At 41.1% G+C, this 22,324-nt stretch overlaps 1 protein-coding gene across 36 annotated transcripts in view; it reads right to left on the bottom strand.

The window, feature by feature from the left end:
- Positions 1 to 22,324, bottom strand: part of ERC1 (ELKS/RAB6-interacting/CAST family member 1) — a 536,900-nt gene that overhangs the window by 33,767 nt on the left and 480,809 nt on the right. For 31 of the 36 annotated variants that reach the window (XR_010148221.1, XR_010148220.1, XM_054663959.2 and 28 more), the window contains one exon: positions 17,066 to 17,254. Coding sequence is in view for 29 of the 36 variants with exons in the window: in XM_054663959.2 (XP_054519934.1) it covers positions 17,066 to 17,254 (189 nt within the window). In the remaining 7 variants the exon portion in view is untranslated. Of the gene's footprint in view, positions 1 to 17,065; positions 17,255 to 22,324 lie in introns of those variants that run through there. The other 5 variants (XM_063786214.1, XM_063786206.1, XM_063786212.1 and 2 more) reach the window with 2 other exon arrangements.

The raw sequence follows: 22,324 nt of genomic DNA, 5'->3' as shown, positions 1-22,324 counted from the left end.
AAAAAAAAAAAAAAGGGCCTCCTCATCGTTTAGGCAAGTCTTTATCCTATGAAAACTGCCTTTTCAAAACAATTGTTCATTTTTCATTTCTCCTTTCTTCCCCTTTTCAACTATTTTACCTAATTTATTTTTTATGGAGTTCAAGTTAGGATGTCACATTCAAATACTGTCCTAAAACTGGGAGGAGGGGGCTATTATACATCCCTGTTATACTAGATAATAGACAATCAGGGTTAGAAAAACAACACCACCACCACCTTAGAAACAAGCTGACTCAAATCATCTTGCAATCCTGAATCCTTTTTATAACCCAACTGAGTAGCTTCTCTCCAGTCAAAAGGACTTATTTCAAATATGGCTGCCCATTCTTTTTGTGGAGAGATCTAGGAAGTTTCACTTTCTGTTAAACTTAAACCTGCCTTCTTGTAATGTTTACAATTAAACACTGTAATGGTAATGAAATGGATGTCGCGTTCAAACGTATTTACCTCTTGTAACGGTGCTGCGATGGGTGGAGCTTGGTGTAACTGGCAGCACTGCTCATGGGGTAACACCGACTCAGCCCACACAAAGCTCCACCTGCCACGGCACCATTTTGCGGCTGCCTGTGGGTGTTACCTTGGGGTTGGCTATTTAGGCTAATACTTGTATTTTCAATACTCCTGTGCCTCTCAATTTTCACATGAGGATTAAAATCTTAATCCTAGTTTACTAAGTTTTAAAAAACTTTTTATTTTAAAATAATTTCAAAAGAACGTCTTATACCAGAAAGTAAGGAAGTTTTCCAAGAGTAGTGGGCATATATTAGAAGGATGCGGGAAACATCTTGGAGAATTTGAGCATTGAAATAAATGATTATAAAATATTATAACTCACTGAATAAAACAGAAATCTTTAAGTCTATTCTGGTATAGATTTCACCTGGATTCCTTAACTGCTAACATTTTACATTTGTCATATCATTCATTCATTAATTCTCTATCTTGATAAATATACCTGTGTATACACATCTGTCTCTATCTGTATCGTTATCTGTGTCTCTATCTATGTCACTCTGTGTATGTTTCCTGGTGTTAAATTCAGGTGATTGTTTGGCAAGAGTACCACCTGTGTTCTTCTCTGTGCCTATGATGAAGAGGCACACATTGACGTGTCCCACTACTGGAGATGCTAACCTTAATCACTTGGTTTAGATGGTATGTGTCAGATTTTTCCAATGTAAATTAACTATAAATACTTTGTGCTAATTAACTGACATACATTTTTGTGTGTTTGACGAGATACTTTCAGTCTATGCAAATAGTCTGTTCTTAGTCAGCCTTCACCCGGTGTTTTCACATTCGTTGATGATACCTGCCTAAATCAGTCACTACTATAATGGTGCCAAATGCAGATTCTCTAATTCCATAATTCCGTCTACATTATGCTGGCATTCAACTACAGGGTGGAGTTTTCCTTTCTCCCCCATTTACTTGTTCATTCATTCATTCGTTCACTTCTTTATACCATCACAGACTCAAAGATATCTATTTTATTCAATAGAATATTGATTATTTCTAGTCCAGAGATCTGAAAGAAATTTCTCCCCATGGGTCCTCATAAAAAGTCTAATTGTAAGCAACATCTTCAGCATCCTTTCATATATATAGCCATGAGGTTCAGAGATTTCTTTTTTTAAAAAAATCTCAGCAATATCATAATGTCAAAGTTCATTTCATAGAAACCATTTTCTAGGAGACCCTAAACTAAATATTGCTGCCCAAGTACTCAGAAACCTAATGTATTATTTGATATAGGAAATAAATTTTCAAGTCTTTGGAAAGATTTAGGCAATACTCCCTCTATATTGGTTGTTATAATCTGTTACTATCTTTACTTATTTTGATGCTCGAATTCCTCAAGATTTTCCCCATGTTGTTTTGATACATCCCCACCACTCTTGGAATGCTTCCTTACTTCCTGGTATAAAACTGTTCTGGGATTATCACGTGCTTTCCCACACACAGCCCTAAACTCAGTCATTTCCCCAAAGAGCTCCGGTTCCTTCTGGTGGGAAAAGGCATCTAAACCAACATTTGAGCACTAAGTGAGCTCTCTGTTACTGGGTGTCACTGCTTCCAGGTCCCTTCAGCAGATAAGGTTAGAAAATACATACATGCTTTGGGAAGCCAAGGTGGGTGGATCACCTGAGGTCAGGAGCTCAAGACCAGCCTGACCAACATGGAGGAACCCTGTCTCTACTAAAAATACAAAATTAGCCAGGCATGGTGGCGCATGCCTGTAATCCGATTCAGTTACTCGGGAGGCTGAGGCAGGAGAATCGCTTGAACCTGGGAGGTGGAGGTTGTGGTGAGCCAAGATCGTGCCATTGCACTTCAGCCTGGGCAACAAGAGCGAAACTCCGTCTCAAAAAAAAAAAAAAAAAAGAAAAAAAAAGAAAATACATACGTGTATATGTGTATACATACACATATACACATATATAAACACACATACACACAGAGAAATCTAAATCTATTTATCTGTTAAAAACCATGAATTCATATCAATACCTCTAAAAACAATCCAATACGATAGGGTTTGTCTTTACTCTTTCTATATCTGGTACTCTTATCTCCTATAATAACAAACACACTATCCTCAATATATTAGCCCCAATATATTTACTCATTTGCTTGATCTCCTGGTATGTAACCAGTCTCTCAACCATGTGGGCCACCTTCTTGGCCCTGGCCTGCTATTTCCACTCATGCTAGCTGAATCCTCAGCCCTTGCCTCCCCAAAATGTTGGCCATTTAGGCTGGCTTCTTGGTCTCAGCATGACAAACACACCAGCTATGCTAGCAGAATCCATGGTCCTGCCAAATGCCCAGGGCATGATCCTGAGGACCAGCTCCACTACCAAATATGCCAACCATGCTGGTCAAACCCAGTGCCTTTGTCCTGCCAGTCATTTTGGCTATATCCGTTGAACACTTGGCACCAGACTCACTGACCATGCCAGCTGATTCCTCAGCCACCATTAAGGGGAAGGGGCAGATTGACTAACTTTTTTTTCTTTTTCTTTTTCTTTTTTTGAGACAGGGTCTCGCTCTGTGGCTCAGGCTGGAGGGCAGTGGTGCTATCTTGGCTCACTGCAGCCTCAACCTGCTGGGCTCAAGTGACCCTCCCACTTCAGCCACCAAGTAGCTAGGACCACAGGCATGCACCACCATACTTGGCTAATTTTTTTTTTCCTTTTTCGATTAACTTTTAAAGTGTATGACTCTATACTTGAACACTGAATAGCTGCATTCTGGTATCTGTCAAAGACTAGATCCTAAACATATTGCTGCTTAATGTATAAAAAAATGGTTGAGACAACTAATATTTAGAGAGTACTGCCTAAATCTTTCCAAAGACTTGAAAATTTATTCCCAATATTAAATAATATATTAGATATCTGAGTAGCAATATTTATGGTCTCCTAGAAAATGGTTTTTATGAGATGAACTTTGGCCTTATGATATTGCTGAGATGTTTCTTAAAAAAAGAAGTCTTCTGAACCTCATGGCTGTACATATGGAAGGATGCTGAAGATGCTTACGATCAGATTCTTTATGAGGACCCATGAGGGAGGAATTTCTTTTTCTGTTTCTGTTTTAATATTGTGGGGTACTATAAACTGCATACTACAGACATGTCACTTAATGGTGGGGATACATTCTGAGAAATGCATCGTCAGGAGGTCTTGTTGTGGGAACATCACAGACTGACTTACACAGACCTAGGTGGTATAGCTGCTACACGCCGAGGGTGTCTGGTACAGCCTATTGCTCTTAGTCTACAAACCTGTACAGCATGTGACTGTACTACGTACTGTAGGCAACTGGAACACAGTGGTATTTCTGGATCCAAACATATCTAAACATAGACAAGGTACAGTAAAAATATGGTCTTATCATCTTACGGGAGCACTGTGGAACATGGGGTCCATCCTCGACTGAAATATTGTTATGTAGCACATGACAATAATTAAATCTCTGACAGTGCCTGCGAGCTCACTCCTGGCTTCACCTTATTTTTTCTCTCTTCATTTTCTCTAGATTATTAGAATTATGGGGATGGGAATGCAAGAGAACACAGTTCTTCTGGTGATGCTGAGGGCCCCACCCTGAGAGCTGCCACCCTCTTTGATAAGTACAGCTCCAGAACCACTCACTGCATCTGGAGTACTGTGAGACTCAGACCCGAGCTGCTGCTTGCTTATTCCATCTTCTGATGTGTGCTCCCCCTTGGCCTTACATTACAACAATATTATAAATATAACTTCCAATTTTATATAATTCAAAACAAGTAAAACACATAACATGAACTAGATAAGAAAATTACCTTGAGGAGCTAAAATAATGGCTGTTCTTTCATGTATACAAGATATTTAGAAATAATATCTTCTTGGTCATAGGGTTTCTCAAATCTGACCTGACCCAAGTTTACTCAGCTGCTGGAACTTGACAAGATTGCAGCTAGGGGTAAGGTGGCCCTGAATTCATTATTTCAACAACATACGCTTGGTAGAATCTACAGACAGGAAATCCAAAGAAATAGAAACCAAATACTTAAGCCTTCAAAAAATACCTGCAAACCAAAATATTTAAAGTGTGTAGAATTAACTACATATAGTTAGCCAAAACCAAATCTATTTAATCAGACTATCTGACTTCGGCCAGTTGGTGTAAAATCACGATACATAAAATTTCTTCAAATTATGATACTTTGACTGCAGAACAATATTACGCCCCAAATTGGTCACCACGTTCACTTTATAACTACATGAGCCATTGCACTGGTGACAAATTGCAAAGTTGAAGTTTATTGTTGCAGGGAAATTGTGTTACACAGCACAGTGGTGAATGAATAAGAGAGCCACAGGAGGCCCATAAATGTTTCCTCACCTCATTGGAAAGCTGAACACAGTCACTTGCAGCTATGAGAAAGATCACATACCTGAGTGTGGTCTTTCCAATATCTGCACCTGTGGATATCGAACTTTCCCACTCCGTCGCATCTTTCGAAACTAAGGAATTAATGTGTAGCACATGTTCAGTACTGCCTTTTAAAATCATACACAGTGTTTATGTAAAACTCACTGTTACCCCTCTCAAAGGAAGCAGGACTCAAATCCTTGAGTTCTATGAAAAAGTTTGAAATTTTGAAAATGAAAAACGGTTCGCATTTATATACAAGGGAAAGGCGACTTGTCAAAAACGTTCTCATTGAATTTTTCTCACAATTTTCATGGAGTTTCTTAAGAGCCACTAACGCAACTCCCTGAGTAGATGTTAGTTCTACGTGAGCTAATGTCAGTGCTGGATTCATGGAGGCACTAACAAGGCTTCCTGTCCCACAGATGGCAACAGGGCTTGGCGGTGCAACCAGCACATCTTACACATGAGGAGAAGTTCTAAGCGCAGTGCAGAACCCCTGGACCTGGAATTTCAGTGATCGGCGATTCTGAAAGCTAAGTAACAGTGGTCAGATACGGGAGCGTCCTAAAGTAAACAGAGAAGATGCTGAAATCTAAAACTGAACTTCAGAGGCCAGGAAGGGGGTTGGGGCGTGCTGAAGAGAGGCTGATTAGTGGGTTAAAATATAGTTAGATAGAAGACCTAGTGTTCCACAGATCAATAGGGTGACTACAGTTAATCTGTTGTACATTTTATGAAGATTAGAAGAGAATTTCAAGGTTCCTAGCATTAAGAAAGGAAAGTACTTAAGATGATAGATATCCCAATTATTCTTATTTATCTTTACACAGCATATGAATGTATCAAATTATCCATACTCCAAAAATATGTATTTCTATTGCGTATCAATTTAAAAAACTCCTGAATTTAATAAAACCTTTTTCTTAGTGCTAGGTCAAGACACTTCGTACCATAATAGTGTTCCACCTTGACATTACCTCAATCTATTTCCTTTAAAGAAGGCTTCTTTAGGGCTTAGACCACTAAAAAAATGGTCTAAGAATCACCATCTCTGAAAAATGTCAAGAATATGTTTTATTCTATTATCAAATGACTAGAAGGCCTGAGTTCAGTAAGTAATAATGAACTGACAGCCTAAGTAGTATGAGACCATACATTTTAAATTTATATCACACTCAACAGTATTGTACATTGTTTATGGAAACATATATGTATTAAAAAGCTAAAACTATGGACTGTAAAAATGCACACCAATTTAGGACGGTGGCTGTGCCACTGTAGTTGAAAAAAGAAAAATATAGCTGAGAAGAGATACAAAGAAGACTTTAATTATTATTAGAGGCAGGAAAAAACAAAGTGTTTTTCCTAATCTCACAGAGTCGGCACAACTCTTCTGACCCAGATTCTCCAGCAGACACCAACTGGGTGTCCTAGAATTTAATTCTGATACTAGTTACCTGGAGACAGTGTCAGACTTCACAGATTAAGGGCTCAGTCCCACAATATCCACCCTCCAGCTTCAGATGCCAATCACAGGTTGTGACCTGTGCTTCTGACTGACCAGCTATAAACCAGAGTTCTCAGGATCCCTTCCTCGGATTAGGTTAATTTGATAGAATGGCTTATGGGACTTGGGGAAACACTTTACTCATGTTTACCCATTTATTACAAAGGATATTTCAAAGGATAACACAAATGAACCGGCAGATGAAGAGATGCATAGGGCAAGGCACGTGGAGAGGGGTGTGGAGCTTCTGTGACCTCTCTGGGCACCTCCAGCACCTCCGTGTGTTCGGCTGGCTATCTGGAACCCATCTGGACACTATCCTTTAGAGTGTTAGGGAAGATTCATTAAGTAGGCATGATTAATTACATCATTGGCCATGGGCAATCAACTCAACCTGCAGCTCCCCTCCTCTCTCTAGAGGCTGGGGTGTGGGCTGGAGAGTCCCAACCATCTATCACAGGGTTGGTTCCCTTGGCAACCAGTCTCCATCCAGAGCTCCCAGCCACCAGTCATCTATTAGCAGTAAAAAAACAAACACGCATCACTCAGGGGATTCCAAGAGTTTCAGGAGCTCTGTATAAGGAACTAGGGACCGAGACCAAATGTATATTTCTTATTATATCACAATATCATACTATATTTAGCATTAAAAAGGATCTGAAGCAGATAGGACGAAGTAATATTTGTTAATTCTGGGTATAAAGGTAATGTTATATTAATCTCTATATTTTTCCAAATGTTTGAAATATTTCATTAAAATTAATTTGATACAATCACACACAATAAAGAAAAAAGCCTGGGGACAAAAATAGAAATTATATATATATATATATATATAATGTAAAAAATGGTAAGAGAAGGTTTTCACAGAGGAAACTTTCTTCTGGAATCCTCTGCAAATAATTTTTTGTGACTCCTAAAATATGCATGTTTAAGATTGCTTTCTTCGATCACAACATGGACACAGAATGACAGGGAGCTTGACATCGAGAAAGCCTGGAAGTGAGAAGACATAAGGCCAAATTTTCCATGCTCAACATTTTAGAACAAGGGAAAAGCTGTGTGCTTCTGGGGGTAGGGCAGCAACCTTCATGGCCTCTATTCCTAGGCTAGAGAATTGGTACAAAATCTACCCTACCTCTTGTGCTGACATTAGGCAAAAGCAAACTGTTGCCAGGAAGGAGACAGGGACTCCAGTAGGACCCCAAATTATGAACAGATTCAAACTAGAAGTCTGCTGCTACTGGGGAAGGGGTAGGAAATCAGCCGACAGTCTACACCTGTGCTGAGTAGGGGGGAGATGTTGTCTGTCATTGGGGGTGGGACAGAAGTACCAAGACCAAGACTGGAGCAGGAAAATGAAGAAGCCACTCCTGCCCGACCCTGAGTCTTCATTGAGTAACAAGAACAGTCTACTGCTTAGAGAAGAACAAGAGCATGGAGAGAGGCCCTCTGCGGTGCAGGCATGAAGGACATGCTGAAAGCTGAGAGAGAAGCATGAAACAGAAACATCGGCACCATAGAGCTCACATTAAACGTACGAAAGTGGCAATCCACCACTGAAAAGCTCAAGGCCTGTGGCACCATGAAGGTAACTAGAGTGGAAAGAAGCCCAAACCCAGCTCAATTAGTGAGTTATTTGATTCAGTCCCCAATGCTAATGGCCTGACAGAAGAAGAGGAAAGTATATTTCCAGACATAAGTTTTATTTACCTTGGTTTCCACTGTTCTTTTTACTTAGACTATTTAACATTTAATAAAAAATTATGACACACACACAAAAAGAAAGTGAACTTAAGTACAGATCAATATAAATTATCCAAACTAATAACAGAAAACTTCAAGTATAATAAGAAAATATAGAAAACAAAACAAAACAGAAATCCAAGAGATATGGGACAATATCAAATGATCTAACAAATACATAATGGTAGTTACAAAGGAGAAGAGAGAAGTGGGCAGAAGATATATCTGAAGAGATAATAGCCAAGAATTTTCCAAAATTAATGAAAGACAACAAAACACAGATCCAGAGCAGGGGCTCAGAGAATTCCAAACAAGATAGATATACAGAAAAACACAACTAGGTACATTATCATCAAATGGTTGAAAACTAAAGATAAAGAGAATATTTTGAAAGCCTCAGGAGAAAAAAGAACATGGTATATCAACCAACCAACCAACCCACTCACCCCAAAACAAAGCTACGTGAATATAGCGACCTCAACAGAAACTATACAAGCCAAAAGAAAATGGAACCACATCTTAAAAGTATTAAAAGAAAGAGGAAAAAAAAAAATCCCTGTCAACCAAGAAATCTGTGCCCAGAGAACATCTCAAAAATAAGGTGTACAGTTTTCTAGGGCTGCCATAACAAAATACCAGTCTGGGTGGCTTAAACAACAGAAGTTAATTTTCTCACAGTTCTGGAAGCCAGAAATCCAACATCAAAGTATTAGCAGGTTTCATTTCTTCTGAGGCCTCTCTCTCCTTGGCTTACAGATGGCCACCTTCTTGCTTTGCCCTTATGTGGCATTTTCCTGTGTGTGTGTACCCTGGTGTGTCTCTTAAAAGGATATCGGTTACAATGGATTAGGGTTCACCCTAATGGCCTCATTTTAACTTAATTATCTCTTTAAAGGTCTTATCTCTAAATATAGTCGTCACACTTTGAGGTACTGAGGGGTAAGACTTCAACATAGGAATTTTGGGAGGGGGGACACAATTCTGGCCATAACGGAAGTTGATAAAAATACACTCCTTCATACAAATAAAACATAGAATTAATTACCAGCAGATGTGTACTACAAGACATTTAAAAGGAAGTTCTTTTTTAAAATTTATTTTTAATTTATTTTTAATTTTCTGAGACAGGGTCTCATTCTGCAGCCCAGGTTGGAGTGCAGTGGCGTGATCATAGCTCACTGCAATCTTGAAGTGCTGAGCTAAAGTGATCCTCCCACCTGGGCCTCCCGAGTAGGTGGGACTGCAGGCACACACCACTGTATCCAGCTAATTTTTTAAATTTAAATTTAAATTTTTGTAGAGATAAGGGTTTCACCGTTGTCCAGGCTAGTCTTGAACTCCTGGCCTCAAGCAATCCTCCTGCTTTGGCCTCCAAAAGTGCTGGGATTACAGGCATGAGCCACTGCTCTCAGCCTCAGTAAGTTCTTTAGAGAGAAGGAATATGATGACAGATGGAAATTCAGACATACACAGATAAAAAACAAAGATTTTTGAAAACGGTAAACATATGAGAAAGATATTATTTTATAATCTTAATCTCTATAAAATATAAATGATTAAAATAGACAAATGGGACTTCCTGAAAATAAAAAAATGTGTGCATCCAAAGACACTATTACCACAGTAACAGTGAGAAGGTAACCACAGAACGGGAGAAAATATTTGCAAATCGTATATCTGATTAGGGATAACTATCTAACTATGTAGAGAACTTCTAAAACTCAGTAACAACAACAACAGAAAACCTGATTTAAAAATAGGCTGAGAACTTGAATAGATATTTCTCCAAAGAAAAAACAGAAATGGCCAATAAGCACATGAAGAGATGCTCAACATCATGAATCATTAGGGAAATGCAAATCAAAACTATGTGATGCCACCTTACACCCATTAGGGTGGCTACTATTTAAAAAACACACCAAAGACTACAGAATAACAAGTGTTGGCCGGGATATGGAGAAACTGGAACGCTTGTGTACTGCTGGTGGGAATGTCAGTTGGTACAGCCGCTGTGGAAAACAGTACGGTGGTTCCTCAAAAAATTGAAAATAGGGTTAACTCATAGTCCAGCAATTTCTCTTCTGATTTTATACCAAAAGAACGGAAAGCACGGCCTCGAAAAGGTATTTATACACCCGTGTTCACGGCAGCACTATGCATGAGAGCTAAAATGTGGAAGCAACCCAAGTGTTCATCAATGGAGGAATGAATAAGGAAAATGTGGTATATAAAACAGTAGCCTTAAAAAGGAACGAAATTCTGACACAGCATTTCCTTAAACAAGGTGCAACACAGACGAACCTTGCTACATGAAATACGTCAGTCACAAAACGACAAATACTGCGTGATTCCATTTATACGAAACCCTTACAGGAGTAAAATCAGAAGGCAGATGGAATATGGGGCAAGGGAGAATGGGGAGTTACTGTTTAACAGGTATGGCGTTTCAGTTCTGCAAGATGAAAAGAGCTACAGAGATAGATGGTGGTAATAGTTTACGTTATGAATATAACACTGAACTGTGCACGTAAAAATTTTTAAGATGGTAAAATTTATGTTGTGTATGTTTTAGCACAATAAACAATAAAAAAGACAACTGATTTAAAGCAAAAACAGTAACAATGTACTATGGGGTTTATAATATATGGAGGAATAAAATGTATGCCAATGATAGCATAAAGTTTGAGACAAAGGAAATAGAAGTATACTATTGGCAGATTCCGATACTATACCTGAAGTGGTATATTATATTTTCAAAATTTGACTATGATAAGCTAAAACTGTACACTGTAAACCACAGAGTAATCACTTAAAAGGGGTGGGGAGTTGAGCTTTAAGCCACTAGTGGAAATAAAATAAAATAACAAAAAAAAATTACTTTAAAAGAAAACAAAAACAGAGGAAAAAAAGATGAAACAAATAAATATAAAGATGATAGGTTTAACTTTACTGTGTCAATTGGAAACCATCATTCTCAGTAAACTATCGCAAGAACAAAAAACCAAACACCGCATATTCTCACTCATAGGTGGGAATTGAACAATGAGATCACATGGACACAGGAAGGGGAATATCACACTCTGGGGACTGTGGTGGGGAGGGGGGAGGGGGGAGGGATAGCATTGGGAGATATACCTAATGCTAGATGACGAGTTAGTGGGTGCAGCGCACCAGCATGGCACATGTATACATATGTAACTAACCTGCACAATGTGCACATGTACCCTAAAACTTAAAGTATAATTTAAAAAAATAATAAAAAAAAATAATTATATCAGGTGCAAATATTCTAAACACTTCAATCAGAAGACAATTACTGATTTGATATATGTTCTCTACAAGAAACCCACCTTAAATAGAAAGACATAGTGTGTCAGCCCATTCTCACGCTGCTATGAAGAAATACCCGAGACTGGGTAATTATTAAAGAGGTTTAATTGACTCACACTTCTGCATGGCTGGGGAGGCCTCAGGAACTTACAATCATGGTGGCAGGAGACAGAAGTGCCAGGCAAAGGCAGAAAAGACCTTTATAAAGCCATCAAATCTCATGAGAAGCCACCCACTATCATGAGAACAGCATGGTGGGTAACAACCTCCATGATTCTATTACCTCCCACTGGGTGCCTCCCATGACACGTGGGGATGATGGGAACTACAATTCAAGATGAGATTTGGGTGGGGACACAGCCAAACCACACCATTCTGCCCCGGCCCCTCCCAAATCTCATGTCCTCACATTTCAAAACACAGTCGTGCCTTCCCAACAGGCCCCCAGCATTAACCCAAAAGTCCAAGTCCAAAGTCTCATATGAGGCGAGGCAAGTCCCTTCTGCCTATAAGCCTGTAAAATCAAAAGCAAGTTAGTTACTTCCTAGATACAATGAGGGTACAGGCATTGGGTAAATACACCTACTCCAAATGGGAGAAATTGGCCAAAACGAAGAGGCTACAGGCCCCAGGCAAGTCTGAAATCCAATAGGGCAGTCATTAAACCTTAAAGTTCCAGAATGATCTCCTTTAACTCCACGTCTCACATCCAGGTCACGCTGATGCAAGAGGTGGGCTCTCAGGGCCGTGGGCAGCTCTGCCCCTGTGGCTCTGCAGGGCACAGGCCCCTCCCAGCTGCTTTCATGGGCTGACACTGAGTGCCTACAGCTTTTCCCGGTGCACGGTGCAAACCAGCGGTGGATCTACTGTTCTGGGGTCTGGAGGACGGTGGCCTTCTTCTCAGAGCTCCACTAGGCAGTGCCCCAGTGGGGACTGTGTAGGGGCTCTGACCCTGCATTTCCCTTCTGCACTGCCCTAGCATTGAAAAAGACAAAGTTCTTGTCCTGTCCTCATGGCGGTGGTGTTGGTGGCAGCATGGTGGCAGTGAAATGCATTGGAGATATGAGGTGAAAAATGCAAATGTCAGGAGCAGAAGGCTCTGCATCACAAAAACAAAACTACAAAACTATAAACAAAACACGCACACAAAATAAACCAATATGCATATTTGGCAGTGACTCACATCTGTTTCTTGGCCTTTAAAGCTGAAGTCAAACTCTGATCACAATACTTTCATAGGCAAGTCATTTTGTATTGTTAGACAGCCTACATTACTTCCTTAAATTCTTACTTGGGGTAAGGAAGCACGAAACGGGTTGGTTTCTCCACCAACCTTTAGAAGCTATGAAGAAGCTTATAGCAGGGGTTGTTAGTTACTGTATTCCTCTGTAGATGACCCAGGTCTCTCGTTTCGCAGGGACTGTTGGGGAGAATACAATTTCACACACCTCAAACAGTAACTTCAGTAACTGAAGAACATTCTCAATTAAAGGGAAACATGACAATATTAACAGAAGTCGTGTGTGAGCACAATTGTTTGGATGAGTGCAGTAGCTTGACTGTAACACAATCTGCAATGGGAAGTCTATTAATCAGGTTTCATTCACTCAAAACTTGCTGAAAAATCAGTTTGAAATTTTCTATCTTGGTATCACTCGGAAGATTTTTTTTCCCCTTGGTAAGATTGAGTTAAGTCCATCTAGGCATATTGAAAATACAGGACTGAGCAAAAATATCTTTTCCATTTCAAAGACAAGCTGGGCAGGCATGGTCACTCATTCCTGTAATCCTAGCGCTTTGGGAGGCCAAGGCAGGCCGTCTGCCTGAGCTCAGGAGTTCGAGATCAGACTGGGCAACATGGTGAAACCCCATCTCTACTAAAATACAAAAAATCAGCTGGGCACGGTGGCGCGAGCCTGTAGTTCCAACTGTTCGGGAGGCTGAGGCACGAGAATTGCTTGAACCTGAGAGGTGGAGGTTGCAGTGAGCTGAGATTGTGCCACTGCACTCCAGCCTGGGTGACAGAGCGAGACTCTGTCTCCAAAACAAAAACAAAAACAAAAACAAAACAAAGACAAACTGTTTTACAAAGGAATAATTTAATGCCAGTTAAACTTTAATACATTAATAAGCACTGGGTTTTTGTTGTTGTTGTTGTTGTTTGTTTGTTTTTGAGACAGGGTCTCGCTCTGCCACCCAGGCTGGAGTACAGTGGCACAATCTCAGCTCATTGTAGCCACGACTGCCCGGGCTCAAGCCATCCTCCCACCTTAACTACCTGAGCAGCTGGGACTACAGGCGTGTGACACCATGTCTGGATAATTTTAATTATTTTTAAAGACGAGGTCTCTCTATGTTGCCCAGGCTGGTTTTGAACTCCTGGGCTCAAGGGATTCTCCCACCTCAGCCTCCCAAAATGCCGGGATTACAGGTGGGAGCCACTGTGCCCAGTAGCACTGCTTTTAAGAAGCATCGTTTTTCTGCAAAATTCTGAAGCAAAAGTCTCTAAAATGAATAGCCATGTGCCTTGTTTCCAATGGGCTTTTGGTTGCACTGTAGTTGTGTATGTATTTATTTCCATTACATTTTTACTATATGGTTATCAATATCAAAAAGAGCTATTAGGAATTGAATTTAATACTGTCTTTTTTTTTCTTTTTTTTTCGTTTTAGAGACAGGGTCTCACTTTGTCACCACCCAGTCTGGAGCACAGTGGCACAATCATAGCTCACTGTAACCCTGAACTCCTGGGCTCAAGCAATCCTCCTGCCTCAGCCTCCTGAGTAGCTGGGACTACAGGTGTGAGCCACAGCACCTCGCTGAATTTAATACTGTTCTTTAAATTTTTTTCCTCTTTCAAGAAAGAAAGAAATTAAAATTCCTATGGCAACATGCTAAATTTGAGAAGTAGGCCTTATCTTTACACATCAAATAAATGATGGATAACTAGTTAGGCTGTGAAATATGCCTGTGTACTAATATTAGGCAATATCCACATCATGGGAAAGTAAGTACAGCTCTAAGGCTCACCAGTTTGCATTTCTTGACTTGTGGGTTTTCACTGTCATCTTTAATATCACACCACAGGAAGTTCTGTATTAAATACAATTTACCTTCACACACGAGTAAACAAACAATATTTAAGAAATAGAAAGTATTTAGCTAGAAATAGTAAGTAGCTTCAAAGTTCTGATGAAGAGTTTTAGTAAGTTTACACCACCTGTGCCTTTCTTTAGCCTTCTGTTGGTATGATTGAATCTATATGGGGTAAGGAATATCACTGACTTCTATCAGTAAACTAGGAGCAAAAGGAGCTTTAAGTTAATATTTCAAAAACTGACCTATTTTTCTCTTTTTCTATGTCTCAATGTTTATTTACTTTTTCTTTCCTTCACTTTCCATGTCTGTACTGTATGCCTGCTCTCATCCTGTCTTCTGTTTCTTTTATTCCTGATTTGTTGTCTCCAGGCTAGCCTTACCCTGTCTTTTACTGCATTAAAAATCACAACATGTAAAAAAGAGAATCACTGGATTTTTACAAGTGACAGTAAACAGAAAATGTCGTCTAGGGAGTACTATAGATGGAATGTTTACCCTCCTCCCCTCAATTCATATGGTGAAATCCCAACCCCCAACGTGATGGTATTAGGAGGTGGGCCTTTGGGAGGTGATTAGGTCATGAGGTCAGCAGCATGCGACAGGACACAAGGAACCAGAAACCAACCATGCTGGGGCCCGGATCTGGGACTTCCAGCCTCCAGAACAGAAAGCAATAAATGTCTGCTGTTTATAAGCCACCCTGTCTGTGTTACTTTGTTTTAGCTACCTGAATGGTCTAAGACATGGGATTAACCTAAACTACTCAGACTTTCCTTCAGTGGCTACCGCTTCATGGAATAACCTATGGCAATGGTAACAGACCGTCCTTAGCCTTCTCCCTTATAAATCAGCCCTTTCGGATACTTGAGTAAGTTACACTGAGCCAAAAATCGTACTTCCTCCAAAAGGTAATTCCAAATATCTGTTCAAGACTATTCATTGCCAAGAAACTTGAATCTAAGAGGAAAATGGTGGTTACCAGGGGCTGGAAAGATGTTGCTGAAAGGTTACAAAATATCAATTAGACAGGAGGATTAAGTTCAAGAGATCTAGTGTACAATTGGCCAGGCGTGGTGAATCACGCCTGTAATCCCAGCACCTTGGGAGGCCGAGGTGGGCGGATCACTTGAGGTCAGGAGTTCGAGACCAGCCTCGCCAGCTTGGTGAAACCCCATCTCTACTGAAAATACAAAAAACTAGCCAGGCATGTTGGCACGCGCCTGTAGTCCCAGTTACCCGGAAGGCTGAGGCAGGAGAATGGCTTGAACCCGGGAGGTGGAAGTTGCAGTGAGCTGAGATCGTACCATTGCACTCCAGCCTGGGCAACAGAGCAAGACTTCATCTCAAAAAAAAAAAAAAAAATCTACTGTACAACATGCTGACTATACTTAATAACAATGTATTGCTGAGAGTAGATTTTAAAGTGTTTTCACCACACACACACAAAAATGGAAAGTATGTGAGGGAATGTATATATGTTAGCTCTATCTAGCCATTCCTCAATGTACACATATTTCAAAATTACATGTACATGAGAAACATACATTTTTAATTGGTGAATTAAAAAAAAAAACAGTAAAAAATCAATTAAAAATCAGTTTAAAAATTATATCTGGAAACCCCTCCCCACCCCCAAATCTTGAATCTAAACATGGAATTCCCCAAGGTAGCCCTCACTGCATCAACCTACGCAGCAACTGGATTCCCCGAGGTAGCCCCCACTGCATCAACCTACGTGGCAACTGGATTCCCCGAGGTAGCCCCCACTGCATCAACCTACGCGGCAACTGGATTCCCCAAGGTAGCCCCCACTGCATCAACCCACACGGCAACTGGATTCCCCAAGGTAGCCCCCACTGCATCAACCCACGCAGCAACTGGATTCCCCAAGGTAGCCCCCACTGCATCAACCTACGCGGCAACTGGATTCCCCAAGGTAGCCCCATTGCATCAACCTACGTGGCAACTGGATTCCCCAAGGTAGCCCCCACTGCATCAACCTACACGGCAACTGGATTCCCCAAGGTAGCCCCCACTGCATCAACCTACGCGGCAACTGGATTCCCCAAGGTAGCCCCCACTGCATCAACCCACACGGCAACTGGATTCCCCAAGGTAGCCCCCACTGCATCAACCCACGCGGCAACTGGATTCCCCAAGGTAGCCCCCACTGCATCAACCCACGCGGCAACTGGATTCCCCAAGGTAGCCCCCACTGCATCAACCCACGCGGCAACTGGATTCCCCAAGGTAGCCCCCACTGCATCAACCTACACGGCAACTGGATTCCCCAAGGTAGCCCCCACTGCATCAACCTACACGGCAACTGGATTCCCCAAGGTAGCCCCCACTGCATCAACCTACACAGCAACTGGATTTTCACAAGCTCTTTTCAAAGTTTGAGTGAGAGGCTCACCTGCCCCTGGGTCATCTTCTGCAGCTCATTCTCCCAAGCCGCCTGGTCATCGTCCAAGTTATAGGAAGCTGGTGGAGTGAGTCCACGGAGGATCAGGGGGTCTCGCTCATGGCAGAGGGCTGTCAGGTGTCCAATGTACAACTTTAATTTACTTCTATTTTGGTCAAGTTCTAAGAGGGGCTGGATGATCTAAGGCAAAATAAAATAAAATAAAATAAAATAAAATGAGAAAAGTCAAGGTCAGTCTGAAATGAGAGGTTCAAATATTCTTTATGCTTTCCAAGTCGAAGAAAATTGACCAAAGACTAAAGCTCTTCTAATCACTACTGAAATCTTCAGGATTACAGAAACATTTTCACATACTGTCACACATTTACGCTGTCACACCCAGCCGCCCTTCTGGGAGACAGGAAGAGAATGCTGGCTTAATATATTCACACCAGACGGATAGCTCTGTATCGAGGCAGGGATTAAGCACAGGACTAACTTGTTTTTACAGAGATGCTATTCCTGATACAGAAAGACTCCAGTTACCTCACAATTTCTCTTTTCACTTATTTATGAGTAGATTACAAAAAGCTGCTAGTGAAACTGCTCATCTGAAAGCCTGGACTATATATATACTTCAAGTGTTCCTCCACCTCCTGGAATGGAAGAAAAATTCTGCCTCTGGAGAAAGTGCATGTTTTTCTTGGCCAAGAGATGTGATGAGGGAACTCATTACGAATTCTGTCTCATCCTGGCTGATGCTCTTCTCATTTATTTCACAGAGGTTATCCGATATTCTTCTGAACCAGTGACTGATAAATCCCTATATAACACCAAACACCTGACTCACAGCCAAGGACTCTGAAATTCTTAGTTGTAACATTGGTTCTGTGTTTTTCTTAAGTAACAGACTTGCCCTACGTTTTTTCTTTTCTCATTCCTTTCCCCTGCTTGAACAGCTACTCCTTTGATTCCTTCTGGAAGCACACTAAGTGACTGATGACTCCTGCCCCAGGATTTCATTTGACAGCTCTCGTGACAATAGTCTGCCCAGGTATTTGGTAGCTGGTCAAAGCCTGGAGTGCTGAGGAAGAGAGTGGGGCCAGACCTCACATCACAGAACACTGAAGCATTAGAGCAGCCCCTGCTTGACACGCAGCAGCTGTGAGCACTGCGAAGCACCGCCAAAATGCTGGCAGTTCTCAGTGTGTTCCCAGGGCTCACACAGCAGGTCTGCACCTGTTGCATGTCACCGGCCTGGCAATTTTCATGAACAGGACACCTCTGGCCTAACTAATAAATTGGGAGCTCAATAATCTTCAAGTCAATAGGAGCAAGGCCTGGTATTACTTTCCACAGTAACACTGATTCCTCCTTGGACCCCCTCAGAGGACTGCTCCTGCCACGTTCCTTTATTTCTTTTTCAACAAGAGTTTTTTAAGAAATAAAGTTTTATGTTTTTATTATGAAAACAATATATATTTTACTCCAAAAAATTGGGGGAAAAAAGAAAAATATAAAGGAAATAAGACTTTTGCATACACTTCCATCAAGAAGTAATTATTTGGCCGGGTGTGGTGGCTCACGCCTGTAATACCAGCACTTTGGGAGGCCGAGGAGGGCAGATCATGAGATCAGGAGATCGAGACCATCCTGGCTAACATGGTGAAACCCCGTTTCCACTAAAAATACAAAAAATTAACTGGGCGGGTGCCTGTAGTCCCAGCTACTCGGGAGGCAGAGGCAGGAGAATGGTGTGAACCCGGGAGGTGGAGCTTGCAGTGAGCCGAGATCACACCACTGCACTCCAGCCTGAGCGATAGAGCGAGACTGTCTCAAAAAAATAAAAAAAAAATAAAAAAGAAGTAATCATTTGTAACATTTTGGAAATTTTCCTGCCAAGTCTTTTAATAAATTTATATAAATCAGCTTCTAACAGTATCACACCTCACATTTGCTTGATACATTATCTATTTAACATTATATTGTCAGTACTGTTCACTACATTATATATGACCGAAACTATGTTTTTCATGGCTGCATAATAAATATAGCACATTTCCTTTGTTTCTAATACTATTTCCAGGAAATAATTAAAAGAGAATAATGAGCAAGGGCTTAGTGGCTAAAACAATCTTCAGCTTGCTAAAAAGATCAGAGTTCAGTTTAGGCCTATACAGTATATTACACAGAAGCTGGAGCCTGGCTAGACAAACCAGAGAGAATTAATCAATTTAGCATTACTTTTGTTTTTAAAATTCTCTCTCTCTCTCTAAGGATAAACGATAAACACCAAAGTGCTGCTGTGGAAGGCTGCTGGGCTCTGTGAGAGACTCCTAATCAGCAGGTTTACGGTACCAGTTCTGGCCCGGAATTTCCTACCTATGACAGGCATGTCAACACTGCCAGTCACAGAAGGAAGACAGTGTTTCAATCAAGTAGAGAATTTAGAGTGGGGGAGTTGGATAGTTTTTTGCAAACAATACCAACTTTTCAAAAATATTGTATTTTATTTCTGGGCATACATGTATACTTGTGGTCGGTCATGGTGGATCATGCCTGTAAACCCAGCACTTTGGGAGGCCAAGGTGGGCAGATGACATGAGGTCAGGATTTTGAGAGCAGCCTGGCCAACATGGTGAAACCTTGTCTCTACTAAAAATACAAAAATTAGGCGGGCGTGGTGGCGTGCGCCTGTAATCCCAGCTACGTGGGAGGCTGAGGCCGGAGAATCGCTTGAACCCGGGAAGCGGAGGCTGCAGTGAGCAGAGATCACACCACTGCACTCCAGCCTGGGCGACAGAGTGAGACTCTGTCTCAAAACAACAACAACAACAAAAAGTATACTCATTGTGGAAAATTTACAAAGGATTCCAGGTGCAGTCTTCAAAGGTAAAATTACTTTAAATGCAAGCACACTCTGTGCGCCAATGACGAAACCGTCTCATCACGTTTCTATTACTACACCCCCATGATGCCAAGTAACATATCCCTATTTCATTCCTCATTTTTTAAAAGCTTGGTTTTCTCTATCTTCTTTCACGAATACATTGATTTAAAAAAATCACCTTTGGGATTTTCACTGGATTTGTGCAATTTATTCCCATTCTTTTGGTGCACACGCGCATGTTTGTGGGTATAGAGCTGCCATCACAAATGCCACATCTGGGCTGCAAAGGCTGAAAGAGCTGCTTATCTTAGGTAATTACTTTTGACCGACAAAACTGGCAGAAAAAAGTATGACCACGAAGAAAGGGGACAATGTGATAAATAGTCATATTGAGAAGGTCAAATTCCTTATAGTAAAACAGAATTTAAAAAGATATTATTAGCTCACTCCTACAACTACTATGGCTGCGGACGCTGACTTTTTAGATCCTTATTCTTAATAAACAATAAATTTCAGCCGGGCACGGTGGCTCATGCCTGTAATCCCAGCACTTTGGGAGACTGAGGCGGGGGGATCACTTGAGGTCAGGAGTTCGAGACCAGCCTGGCCAATATGGTGAAACCCCATCTCTACTAAAAAAACACAAAAATCAGCCAGGCATGGTGGCGCATGCCTGTAATCCCAGCTACTTGGGAGGCTGGGGCAGGAGAATTGCTTGAACCTGAAAAGGGGAGGTTGCAGTGAGCCGAGATCGCACCATTGCACTCCAGGCTGGGCATTGCAGCAAGATATGTCTCAAAAAAAAAAAAAATTTCAAACAGATTTAAATGCATTTTATGCTGATGGCTAATTGATTAAATAAACATGATGGCATCTGGTATTCTGAAAAATTTCAGAGTCCAATCGAAAACTTAAAAAATAAGGCTGAGGTCAGGTGTGGTGGCTCATGCCTGTAATTCCAGCACTTTGGGAGGGCAAGGTGGGTGGATCACTTGGGGACAGGAGTTCGAGAGCAGTCTGGCCAACACGGTGAAACCTTGTCTCTACTAAAAATATGAAAAGTAGCCGGGTGTGGTGCGCACCTGTAGTCTCAGCTACTCAGCAGGCTGAGGCATTAAGAATTGCTTGAACCTGGGAGGCGGAGGTTGCAGTGAGCTGAGATCACACCACTGCACTCCAGCCTGGGCGAAAGAGTGAGACTCCATCACAGAAAAAAAAACAAAAACAAAAAAACGCTGAGGCAGGGGGATTGCTTAAGGCCAGGAGTTTGAGACCAGCCTGAGCAACATAGCAAGACTGTCTCTATTAAAAAAAAAAAAAAGGCCAGGCGTGGTGGCTCACACCTGTAATCGTAGCACTTTGGGAGGCCAAGGAGGGCAGATCACAAGGTCAGGAGATCGAGACCATCCTGGCTAACATGGTGAAACCCTGTCTCTACTAAAAATACAAAAAAAATTAGCCGGGCGTGGTGGCAGGCGCCTGTAGTCCCAGCTACTTGGGAGGCTAAGGCAGCAGAATGGCGTGAACCCAGGAGGCAGAGCTTGCAGTGAGCTGAGATCTCGCCACTGCACTCCAGCCTGGGCGACAGAGCAAGACTCTGTCTCAAGGGAAAAAAAAAAAAAAAAAAAAGAGAAAGAAAGAAAACTTAAAAAAGAATGAAATTCTAAATTGTTTATCCGGGATAAAAACTCATTTTACAAAGAAAAGATAAATGTTTGAGGTGATGGATTACTCTGATTTGATCATTTACATTGTATAGAGGTATCAAAATACCACAAATACTCCCAAAATATGTATCATTGTGAAAGCATATGAAACTGCCCAACTAGTATAGTCCCCAAATCTATCTGTAAAAAACTACTGAAGCCTCTCGGAACACATGAACCATGTCAATCATGTGGGAAATGCCCTTATCTCTTCCCTTTTCTCCCTATCTAATTTGAGCAGTCCACTTAGAAAAGAAACTGTGTTTCCCACAAGGTAGAACTGCCACTGCCTAATCTCAAGAGGGAAGAGGGACATTTGCCAAGTAGAAAGAGAATGCCTTACAGGACCCGTAAGTTGTAACTTTTTTCCACATGCGACCTCAGTACATTGGCAAGGGGTCCTGCTAAAAATCATCAGATATGTGGTCAGGCCAAATTGGTTGTACAGCTATAATGAACTGTAGTTAAATATACTTTTCTGCACTAGGAAAAAAGAAGTTAAAAAATGAACTCGTCATGATATTTGCTTGTACCAAATATGATGCCAAAACGTCATTATGGCCCCAATGCTACATTTACAAAACTGTTGAGGACATTTAAATTATAAAAAGGGATGAGACATTTTTGGTTAAGTACTAAGAGCTTTGTTTCTTCTTGTAAGAATTTATTTGTTTA

Source organism: Pan troglodytes, chromosome 10 (assembly GCF_028858775.2).
Source record: "Pan troglodytes isolate AG18354 chromosome 10, NHGRI_mPanTro3-v2.0_pri, whole genome shotgun sequence".
NCBI lineage: Eukaryota > Metazoa > Chordata > Mammalia > Primates > Hominidae > Pan > Pan troglodytes.
Note: the sequence above shows the minus strand (reverse complement) of the source record. Positions and strands in the feature narration are given on the sequence as shown.